The following is a 12,171-nucleotide window of genomic DNA, read 5'->3' on the forward strand; positions in this document are numbered from 1 at the left end:
CCGCCCTGAAAATCCTCAGTCTTCTCTATGTCCTCTTTTAAGTGAGATGTCCTCTGGCGTAGAAAATTGATTGTTTTGTACTCGTCTGTATGTTCTCGTGTCATATTGGTTGAGTGTCTGTGAGAACATCCCTCCTCAGATTATTTTCCCTTCGTTGGACTCTTTTTATCTTTTCTCCCTCTCACTGTGCCAACCACAAGTTTCTTTCCAGGTGTGCCGTCGAGCTGGTCGTCGCTCGACTCGCTTGCCAAACTACGCCCAAAACAGACAGAAGTAAACAAGAAATAACAAGCGAGCCGGGGTTTTTACAATTCACCGAGCAACTGTTTCATAGAAGCTGCAGTCGATGTGTACCTATTGATGTTTTGAGTAGGGCCCAAGCTCCTCGTTCTGTCCCATCTAACCATGTGGGTCCTCTCTTCCTTTGCTTCTGTCCCCTGTCTGTCCCTATCTGTGTAGGTGTCTATAGTCAGCCTTATAGCTAATGCCTTGGGCTTCTCCGATCTTGGCCCAATTAAGTCGCTCAGGACACTGAGGGCCTTGCGACCCCTCAGGGCCCTGTCACGTTTTGAAGGGATGAGGGTAAGGCCCAAGATAACAGGCAGCTGCTGCTTCTGCATGCCAATTGAAGAAAAGAACCAGAAAATGAAATCGATTCAATTGCCAGCCATTTCTGCATGGATGCAGATCATCTAAGATGGTCCAAATAAGTTTGTAAACATCATATAAGTTGAAAGGATCCTCAAACCGGCTTGTGCATGAACTTGGTTGCTGCTCCCCTAATGAATACATGAGAGTTTCCAGTGAGTTCTTTCCATAGCTGTTCTGAGCCTGATTCAGTCATGAAGGGGGCTTGTCACATTGTTGTTGGTGCCAAAGAGGGAACAAATGTGTTAGGCTCAGAAACCTCTGCTTGTCGCTCCGTCACAAAATGCGCTTTTCACTGGATCTTATGGCAGTTTGGCTTTGGTATCGTCACACTGGAAGACCACCAAACTTCTGGTTGCATATGCTCCCCTTTCCCTCTCATCCTCGCTCGCCATCCATCGATTCGGTAGTCATCTGGATGCATCGTCTCATGTTTGGCAAGCCCTGTGTGTTGATGTGTGCGCCTCCCTTTCCTTTTCTTATTTTTTCTGGATCCATATAATTCACAAGTAGTATTAGGGCAACTGCAATGAAAAAGAGGGAAATTTTGAATTTTTAGGTGAACAAAAATGTAGAAAAAAGTTGGCTATCACTACAACAAACTTGTCAGGTTTGGGTGAGGAAACAGAAGAGTACGCAATCAAATAAAGAGCACAGTTTTTGAGGGAAAATGTTTGAAAACATGAAGGATACCGGCCCTCGAGGACTGGAGTTCAACACCTGTGCTCTAAGATAACATCTCTTGATGAAAATGTTAACATTGCCTATTTCTTTTTATCAATCATATGCTGAAAATCTTAGATTCAATTTTTGGAAATTTTGGATTGTCCTTATCTGAAGGATGTTATTCTCATAAAATATATATATTTTTTCCTCATATTACAACTTTAAATTAAAATTTGAATTTCATAATATTACAACATTTTTGTGTTTGTGTGGCCCTAATACTCCTTGGTGGTGAAATCACACAACCTTTATTTATTAAAATGCACATTCATTTCGTCTCTTGCTTACGTTAATTGCTTTATTGTATTTCATACAACTTTTTATGATGGATTACACATTTCCAAGAGTGCTATTGGGCGGGGATTTAGATATTTGCATGTGAAAGAGGTGCTTTGATAGATGTCAATGCAAACAACTGTTTAAAAAATATGCAAGGAAAACTACAAGTCATATTTTAAAGGAAAGTATTTCCTTCTTCGTATGGCTTATTTTGAAAGGCCTAAAGAGTTATCTAAGGACAGAGTGAATGTGCATTTCAATTTTTACGTGTGTTAATGTCCTCAGCAATTGTGTGACTCGGTCAATGTAAGCCAGATGTGACGATAGCGTGTCTCCTCACTTATTCTCTGTAGGTTGTGGTGAACGCCTTAGTGGGCGCCATTCCTTCCATTATGAACGTGCTGCTGGTGTGTCTCATCTTCTGGCTGATCTTCAGCATCATGGGGGTGAACCTCTTTGCTGGGAAGTACTACTTCTGCTATAATGCCACGCAAGAGGAGATGTTCCTCCCCAGTGAAGTTAACAACCGAACGGAGTGCTTTGCGCTCATCAATGACAACCACACTGAAGTCAGGTGGAAAAATGTTAAGATCAACTTTGATAATGTGGGGGCAGGCTACCTGGCGCTCCTGCAAGTGGTGAGGAGCGCTTTCTCCATGTCCTTCCTCTTTGATAGCAAGTTTTTCCTCACATGTTGCTTCTTGACCTTGCAGGCAACATTCAAAGGCTGGATGGATATTATGTATGCAGCAATAGATTCTAGAAAGGTAAGTTTTGTTAGCAGGCTGGTTGTAATTTTGACTTCTTTTTTTTGAATATATTAGTGGAAATTTTCAATCCAAATTAGGTTGCGATGTGGCAGTACACTTTAGAAGATATCCTGGAGTAGTAAATTAGTTGATCATCGACTTTAACCATGTCAGGCCCCAGAATAAAAAGATGAGCGAAAATGGGACAAGACGATGGAAGAGATCACTTTCACCCTCTGTTAACTTGGAGGCCACCATCTTGAATTCAAGATTCAAAGTGTATTGTCATGTTTATTGTCTTGTGCATAGTGTACAAAAAGGTGTCTCCTTACAATGGAATTCTAACTTTGCCATAGTTTCAGTTGTCATTTTTTTTCAGAAGTACTCTCATTTTTATTTTTGCTATGCAAGGAGGAGGATTTGGACCTCGGACCAGACAGGACACAAAAGTGAAAAAATAGAAATTCTTTATACACAAACTCCAAAGTAACCACACCTCGGAAAACTATACTCAGAAACTAGACTTATGGAACTAAATTGGAAAACTGACTGGGAAATTTCATCTGAAGAGACTCAAAGAAACTATGAAACTAAACTAGAAACAAGAACTTAATTAGAAATTAGATTCCTGATTTGTTAACTCTAATCTTTCTTGTTGGCCTCTTATTTGTTCCCATTCCAGGTGGAGGATCAGCCCAAGTACGAAGACAACTTGTACATGTACATCTACTTTGTCATCTTTATTATCTTTGGTTCGTTCTTCACCCTCAACCTCTTCATCGGTGTCATCATTGATAACTTCAACCAGCAAAAGAAAAAGATAAGTTTTCTTTTCCTGGCCTGTGCATTTTCTTGAGAGGTGCCTACTTCACGATTGTAACCACATTGTTTTCCGTCCTTTACTTTGGAGGTCAGGATATATTCATGACGGAAGAACAGAAAAAATACTACAATGCCATGAAAAAACTGGGCTCAAAGAAACCGCAAAAGCCGATACCCAGACCACAGGTAACCAAAAAATAAAGGACTACAATTGTTGATCATCGCCAACACCGCCATCAACCAAAACTTGCAAAAATCTTTCATCTCAGAACAAAATCCAGGGCATGGTGTTTGACTTTGTGACCCAGCAAGTATTCGACATCTCCATCATGATCCTCATCTGCCTCAACATGGTCACCATGATGGTGGAGACGGACGATCAGTCAAAAGAGACGGAAGATGTGCTCTACTGGGTTAATTTCATTTTCATCGTTGTCTTCACCGGCGAGTTTTTACTGAAGCTGTTTGCGCTACGTCACTACTACTTCACCAACGGTTGGAACATCTTTGACGTAGTAGTGGTCATCCTCTCCATTGTGGGCAAGTATTCACGAGGCTTCTTGTACATGTGTCACGTCATTTGATTAGAATTTGTCAAATAAACTTTAATTGCATGCTGTGAAGTCACCCTTTTTTTCACCTTCAATGCTAAACAATCAAGTGAAATTAAAATGACAGCTATAGATTAGGACCAAAATTTCACCACTGACTAAAAATGTAGATAGAGGTTTACTGTAAATCTTCACTTTCTCTCAACGGGATTAACTGTATGGAAAGCATTACTATTTATCGATGTTAATCACCTCATATGCTTCCTCCCTGCATGACTAAATAAACATGTTGGCTATTAAACTAGATTTTTGTTTTTTCAAATGCAGAGTGTTGACGGTCAGTAATGAAGATTTGGAGCTGATTTCCATTTCAGTGGACAGGAAAATATTGTTGTTAAAAAAAAAATACAAACTCCAACGCTTAACTTTGTTGAAATATCTTTATGGATATGTTTATCAAATACATTTACAGATGTGCTTGATGTTGATTTTTTTTTAATGCATTTTACACATCTAATAAATGATTGTTGTAAATTTCCAACAAATACCAGTGCCGATTATCGGCCCGGCTGATAACTGTTCTATCACCACAACATTAAATGAAATGCAGTATTCAAAATGTTTAGATTACATTTTAAAGCACGGCGTATGGTGTACCCCAAGGTTCTCTACGAAAACACTTGTTATTTCTCCTGGTGGTATGAAGATGAATCTCAATAAAAAAAAACAACGACATGTTAATGCTATTCAACAAATTTTCAATTCCTCCATAACCTTTTTATACCCAGCCCTTTTTTATTTTGTCTATTTTGTCTTGCAAGAAACCTTAGTTAATTGTCCCCCATCCAAACACACGAGACATCAAGGTCTGGATGTCCTCTACTGAGCACACAAGGACTTAATAGGGTAGTTTGAATGAGTAAAACGATGTAGACCTAAAACAAATGTCCACAACCGTGGACACACGTGAATAGGCTATGTTTCGGGAGGATTCGGTTTTTAGGAATTCCTTTAAAAACCACCAACCGCTCATAAAATAATAATGTCACACGTCATCGGGAGTGTAAAAGGAAGTTCAAGTGCTCTTTTGAATGACTTCCTGCCGTTATTTCTTTCCGTTCAACCGCAGGAATGTTCCTGGCCGACTTGATCGAGAAGTACTTCGTGTCACCAACACTGTTCAGGGTGATCCGACTGGCTCGAATCGGACGAATCCTGCGTCTCATCAAGGGCGCCAAAGGCATCAGAACGCTGCTCTTCGCACTGATGATGTCGCTTCCGGCCTTATTCAACATCGGCCTGCTGCTTTTCCTGGTCATGTTCATCTTCTCCATCTTCGGCATGTCCAACTTCGGCTACGTCAAACACGGGGCCGGCATCGACGACATGTACAACTTTGAGACCTTCGGCAACAGCATGATCATCTTGTTTATGATCACCACGTCAGCTGGCTGGGACGGCCTGCTGCTCCCCATTCTTAACTACCCCCCGGACTGCGACCCCTTGCTGGAGAATTCCGGCACTCCTTCCACGGGAGACTGCGGCAACCCCTCGGTGGGCATCTTCTTCTTTGTGATGTACATCATCATTTCCTTCCTCATTGTGGTCAACATGTACATCGCCATCATTCTGGAGAACTTCAGCGTGGCCACCGAGGAGAGCGCCGACCCGCTCAGCGAGGACGACTTCGAGACCTTCTACGAGATTTGGGAGAAGTTCGACCCCACCGCCTCCCAGTTCATCACGTACGCCAAACTTTCCGACTTTGCGGACGCGCTTGAACACCCGCTGCGCGTCCCCAAGCCCAACACCATCGAACTCATCGCTATGGACATGCCCATGGTGAGCGGGGACCGCATACACTGCCTGGATATTCTGTTCGCCTTCACCAAACGAGTGCTGGGTGACAGCGGGGAGTTGGACATGTTGAGGCAACAAATGGAGGAGCGATTCGTGGCGGCCAATCCCTCCAAGGTCTCTTACGAGCCCATCACCACCACGCTGAGGCGCAAGCAGGAGGACGTGTCGGCCCGCATCATCCAAAGGGCCTACCGCGTCTACTTGGCAAGGCGGGGCTTCGTTTGCAAGCGCGCACCGACCAACAACCGGGTGGAGAACGGCGGGAACAATCAGGACCAGGAGAAAGAGGCCACGCCCTCCACCGCCTCCCTGCCCTCCTACGACAGCGTCACCAAACCCGACAAGGAGAAGGAGGACGACAACGAGGGCAAGGGAGGGAGGCACGAGAGAGGAAGAAACCAAAAAGACGTCAGGGAATCCAAATGTTAAGGCGATGGGATAACAATAATCACGCTATTAACACCACAAATTATAACACCAGGAAACTCGCACCCGCACGGATGTACAGATTATTTCATTTGCAAGTCAGAAAAGAATCAGTGTTTTTCCTTTCGGCCTTCGACGGCTCTTGAACTCCTCTCGTAATCAGCCGGAGACATCGCGGTCTCTCGACGAGTCACGTCCGCAGAGGGCGCGAGGAGCTCCCGGCGAAAAGGAAGAATGACAAGGAACTCTTGCCAGAGTTGCACTGCGCAAGTAACTGAAATATCTCTAAGAATGCAACCGCGGTTGAGTGTACGACACAAATAATCGAGCGCATCGGGAGTCATTGTTTTATTAAAGCTAGAAATTGTTGATGTGAGCAGCAAAAATGCAAAGCAGTATAAAAGGAACACTATTTAGCATTTTGCCCATGCCACTTAACTCCCATTATTTATACCCAAGTACAAATAGTTTTGTTTCCTTTGGTTTTTTTCCAAACGTGGGCTTTCACACCAATTTGTTCAGGGTCTGTTTATTACGGGGGTGAACTCAGGCCAAGGGCTTACGTACATTTACTCAGAACGATTCCGAAAAACAAATACATAGGTAATTGTGCTTGTTCGATGCATAGAAATGATTTGCATGATGGCATGTTTTTGACCAGAACTCTTGCATGAACTTTTCATAGTCCACAAGACACTAACACCGCAGTGGCGCGATAACGAGGATCCATCATCCCAAACGGGAACCTTGTCTCATCCCTCAAGACATTACAATTGCTGCCTCTATAAATAGGAGAATGGAAAATGCTGGTATACTAAAACACACACACACGCACTAGTGGATTCCAGTTGTAATGGGAATACGTACTGTATTTGCTGCTCTCCAAGTTGTGGAAGGAAAGATGAAGGACGTGATGTCAGAAAATCAGAAGCTTATATTTAACGTTTCTATGCACCTATGTAATGCTCCATTTGCTTTTATTGTTTATAAGTGGTCAGTGGGGGTTTTACAAGTATGGCCTTTTATTTTTTTTTTTTTTTTTGGTGATGCATTTCCTTTCTGAAAGGGCTGAGAGAAGATCTTTAGCTCATGTACACAAGTGTGCGAGTGCACGTGTGAGTGCGTGCGTGTGCGTTTTATTTTTTTTTATAAGCCTCATTTAAGAAGATGTCGAAGGAAACACGTTTGTCTGATCTGAGTAATGGGAAAGGCAAGCGTCGGAGTGTGTGCAGAAGCCAAAGAGATCTGCCTTGTTGTTCTTCATCAGTGAAGGGGCTTTGTATTGATGACGAAATGTCCGTTTATTTTCGTTGATTTTGCTTTCAGCAGAGACCCGAGAATTGTATGCAATGCTTGAAAAAAAAAATCCTCCCCTTTTTCTCAGGAGATATTATACTCGTTGAGTTCTGCTACACAATGCAAGTGAATGTGATGGCCGCATTAATTAAATCCCATTTTACGCCTTTGTGTTTTATGCTATGATGATGACGGGAAACGATCTCAGCCGGCCGCCTTGTTTCAGTTGGAGTCACGGTACGTTCTGTTGTCAAACTTTCTGCTTTTGACCTATAGGGCTAGCAGCATCTGTTTTGCTCTTGCTTGCAAAGGTGCTGGTGAAATTAGTTGTGGATTGCATCTCAGAGGAAGTCATTATGGATTCAATTCTTCATGTCTCGAAACAAAATAATGGGATTCACCCCAGAGGAATGTACACATGGGAAACACTGGGAGGTGATGTCACCGATTTGTACGACCCTCTCCGCGCCGCACTCGATGCCAAATATCTACCAGATCACTGGACACATCTGACGGTGCTGCGAACACACACCTCACCGCAGCAACAGATCTTTAGCACTGTGCAGTGATGTCACCTTCTGTTAATGGATAGTTAACCCCCCGTGTGATCCCAAGTCCTAGCAAATGGTCCGCTATCTGCATGAGTGCTCCAAAATCAGTGTGGCCAAATAAATCCTCGAATGATAAGCAGAAAAGTTCTCTCTTCGCTCATCGTGTGTTTAAAAAATAATCCGTTCATAAAATTTGAAAGAAGAAAATAAAACATGTATAAAAGCTTTGTTCTGAAGCTTAAAATGGACTTTCATAATCTAATATTTTATTTAAATGGCATGTATAGGGTTTTTTGTAAATACTGGACAACGTCAAAAGCTACAGCTATTAAACTTACTCTTAAATAAAAATAAGCATAAACAGAATGGCTTCAAGCTTATGCCCTGTCACACTTGTTAGGCTATCACCTGTTTGTCGGACTAGACCCTTTTTTACAATTCACTTTTCACTCAGAAAAAGAGATGAAGGAAAATTCAATACCTTCATATACAGAGCTACATATTATATGTATTATATATATATGTGTGTGTGTGTGTGTGTATGTATATATATATATATATATATATATATATATATATATATATATATATATATATATATATATATATATATATATATATATATATATATATATATATATATATATATATATATATATATATAGTACCCTCCCTACTTCGCGCTTAACTTTTCTTCATGTTTTTTTTTTTAATTTTTGAAGCACCGTCACCTCACAGTAGTGCAAGATGCACTGCAACACTCCCACGCTCAGTCCTGACATTGAGTCAGAAGACCTAACACAATCTTGTTCAAATGAAGGCACATATTCAAGACTATTCAATCGCCATACTATTGTTAGAAGATAACTGAGCATGGGGAAGAAAAGTAGGGAGGGCTTTACTAAACACATTTCATACACCTTATTTATGGACATACAATGTTCGCATGGGTGGGGGTGGAGGTTGGGGGGGGGGGGGGGGGCAGGTTGGGGTTTACACACACACACGCACATAAACACACACATATATATATATATATATATATATATATATATATATATATATATATATATATATATATATATATATATATATATATATATATATATATACACACACACACACGCATTTTAAGATGTTTGTGATTCCAACTCGCCTTGAAACAACAACGGATCATTGAGCTTTTTCTGCGTGTGTGTATTCTGTCAATAACCAAAACTCAGCCAAAGTTGCCAGCACATCACGCATTGTGTTGCGCTGGCTGCTCGCTGAGAATCCGGGAGTCCGCCTGCATCGGTTGGAGGATTGCACTAACCAGCACACCCTTTTTGTACATCCGCAGCAATCAGTCTTTTGCCTCCTGTTTTCTTTGCGTGTGCACATGTTCATTATGCCAGTTTCTAGTTAGCCCTTCCTTAAGTGTGAAGCGTTTTGCACATTACAACTCGAACCCGCTGCCATGTTGATAAATGTGTAAAATCTTAGTTGCCTGTGTGTTTGTTTCCGGTGCAATATCTCTGTGAACGGCACGTGCCTTTTTAGCTTCCTATTTTTGGTAAAGTCGGCTAGGCGGATCTCCAAAACCCACATGAGGGAATCGAAACGGAGCATGATAGTAGTGATGTATTGAGTCCAGAATGAACTGGTTTATAGCTAACTCATCATGTAGGTTTATTGTGTGGACAAACTTCACATTCTCTGTCTCACTCATGCTCTCTTGTGGAACCCCTCTGGTGCCAGGGTATGAGAAAAAAAATGCTAATCTGTACCCACAGTTAATCCATCCCCAAAGGTTTCTAATTTGTACCCACAATTTTGTAATCTGCCCGCAGTTTAGTTATCTGTACCCTTGGTTTATTGAACTGTATCCACAATTTAGTAAACTATCCACATTTTAGTCATCATTATCCACAGGTTTGTAATCTGTGCCCACTGTTTAGTAGACTATACACAGTTTAGTAATCTGTACTCACATTTTAGTGAACTACCGAGTTTAATCATCTATCTGTACCCACAGTTTAGTGAACTGTGCCCAGTTTACCTAGTGTACCCAGTTTTCTCATTTGTGACCACAGCTCAGTAATACTGTATGTACCCACAATTATGTAATCTACACACGCAATTTGGTCATCTGTTCCAGTTTAGTAACCTGTACCCAAAGTTTAGTAATCAATCCCAGTTTAGTAATCAATAGCCACAGGTTATTAATCGGTGCCCACTTTTCAGTGACCTGTACTCACAGTTTACTCATTTGTACCTAGTTTAGTAATGTGCCCACAATTTAGTCATGTGTACCCACAATTTAAGTTATCTGTTCCCAGTTCAGTAATTTGAGCCCATTTTACTAACCACTGCCTACACTTTACTAATAAATCTTACATTTTAGACATTTGTACCCACAGTTTAGTAATATGTACTCATACTCACAGTTGAGTTCATGAGAAAAGAATAAACACAAAGAATAGAATGTAGCGTGACACCAGAGGGGCTCTCCATACTCTTTTGCTCTCTTGATCTTTTTTTCCCCTGGTTTTGTGTTGTTAATCTTTTGTTTGCAAGTTTCTAATATTTTACAATATTGGATCATCACTATACAAGGCCATAGTTTTGAGTAAGCATGCCTGGGGTATCTTTGTTTTCCTTTGCTTAAAATAGGCTGTGGGGAGGGGGGAGGGGGACAACTTTTGAATGTCATTTTCTCTTGCCACTAATGCAGCCAGAGAGGAACATGTTGCACAACCACAAGACATTTCAGTGAGAATCGGTGAAAGAATGTCTTCATTTGAGCACGAATCTATTTCCAAACAATAAAGCAGCCTTCCAGTTAGACTGACTAGTGTCGTTTTTGGGTGACTAGCAGTTGTGCCAATCTGGATTGGTTTTCATTTATGATCGGTAAAAGTTTCAGTGGACCATTTTAATTCGAAGCAATTATTACCAATAACATCTTACCGTCTGGTGTTATATTGTGTAGCGCTGAATGCTTGGGCCAGAAAATGGGGTCACAAAATTGCAATGTTGTTTCAATTTCTCTCACTTCCACAAGTGCAGTGCTTCTCAAATAGTGGGGCGGACCCCCCTTGAGGGGGGATGACCGTAGGGAAAAAGTTTTGTTTTTGTTATGTGAATTGGAATTGCAATAACATAACAAAAATATTCTTTTTTTTGTTTAATAAGTTTCAGGCACTTTGATGCACTTGGTTATTTTTTTTAGTTTTAGATTATGCTGTAACCCAAATATACACTGTAAAAATAATTAACAGTTGTTGAAAGTTGATTGTTTTTTTTTCTTTTGTTAATGTTAAAAAGGATACAGGTTTACATATGCCTATACAGTTTTAATAGATAATGATTTTATTCAAAGACAGCGTGTCGAGTGGGTGGGCGAAACATTTTTTTTCTTTCCTGTGGGGGCTTGGCAAAATGTAATTGAGAAGCACTGCGCAAGTGGAATGGTACTCAAAACCTTAATGAGCAATGTCTTCTTAAATTGATACAAAATTATTTAGCCATTTCCAGCGGGAAAGAGTTTATCCATCCACCCATTTTCTGTAGCCTTGCTAAGCACTCTTTCACCAAGCCGCCTGGAAAGAGTTTACAGTATATTTTGTATATAAATAATTTGATAACCAGCTCATCACATACTATATGTGACCATGCTTCGATTGCGGCACAAATATATCTCAAATATATATCGTTGGCCAGATGCTTATTTTGTAACACACTTTTGTACACACTTGAACACAAAAGAATGTCATAGAATCGTGGTCCAGCCACCAAAATGGCTGAGTTGTAAGATGTGTGTAGGAGAGAGCGAGCGAGAGACTGAGGGAAGGCGTGGGGCTTAGCAGAGGCAGCACTGCAGTGCAGATGTATGAATGCAGTGGCCTGGGCTGAATCAGCAGCCTGAGAATCTTTTGAACACTCCTTTACTCCCACCTAAAAGAACTGCTGCACAAGATGATGGAAAAATAAAGGCACATATACAGATGTGGATATGGACATAAATATTATACACATTTATTTGTATAAGCTGTTGTTCAGACATGTTCTTCCTCTGATTAGTGTGTATAAAATGTAGTCCTTATGTCGGTCATGAGCATTCTGCAAGATACCATTAATAGTCAATCAAGAATCAACAGCAAGCTGTCAGGACATGTTTTGTGAGTCGAGTGTGAGTTTTATCTGTTTCAGCAGGAATACAAGAGGAAGTCCTAAGAATGAGTAGTAAGTAAGTAAGTAAGTAAGTAAGTAGTATTTGTC

At 41.0% G+C, this 12,171-nt stretch overlaps 1 protein-coding gene across 1 annotated transcript in view; it reads left to right on the forward strand.

Annotated features, from left to right (window-relative positions):
• The window catches only part of scn8ab (sodium channel, voltage gated, type VIII, alpha subunit b), a 41,096-nt gene extending 33,573 nt beyond the window's left edge, over positions 1-7,523 (forward strand). The window contains exons 22-28 of the mRNA XM_088424457.1: positions 460-582; positions 2,007-2,291; positions 2,367-2,420; positions 3,085-3,222; positions 3,306-3,410; positions 3,494-3,764; positions 4,905-7,523. Of these exons, the coding sequence (XP_088280583.1) occupies positions 460-582; positions 2,007-2,291; positions 2,367-2,420; positions 3,085-3,222; positions 3,306-3,410; positions 3,494-3,764; positions 4,905-6,064 (2,136 nt within the window). The 3' untranslated portion in view covers positions 6,065-7,523. The remainder of the gene's footprint in view (positions 1-459; positions 583-2,006; positions 2,292-2,366; positions 2,421-3,084; positions 3,223-3,305; positions 3,411-3,493; positions 3,765-4,904) is intronic.
• The last annotated feature ends 4,648 nt before the right edge of the window (positions 7,524-12,171 follow it).

Source organism: Hippichthys cyanospilos, chromosome 9 (assembly GCF_059441005.1).
Source record: "Hippichthys cyanospilos isolate Australia breed blue-spotted pipefish chromosome 9, RoL_Hcya_1.0, whole genome shotgun sequence".
NCBI classification, from domain to species: domain Eukaryota; kingdom Metazoa; phylum Chordata; class Actinopteri; order Syngnathiformes; family Syngnathidae; genus Hippichthys; species Hippichthys cyanospilos.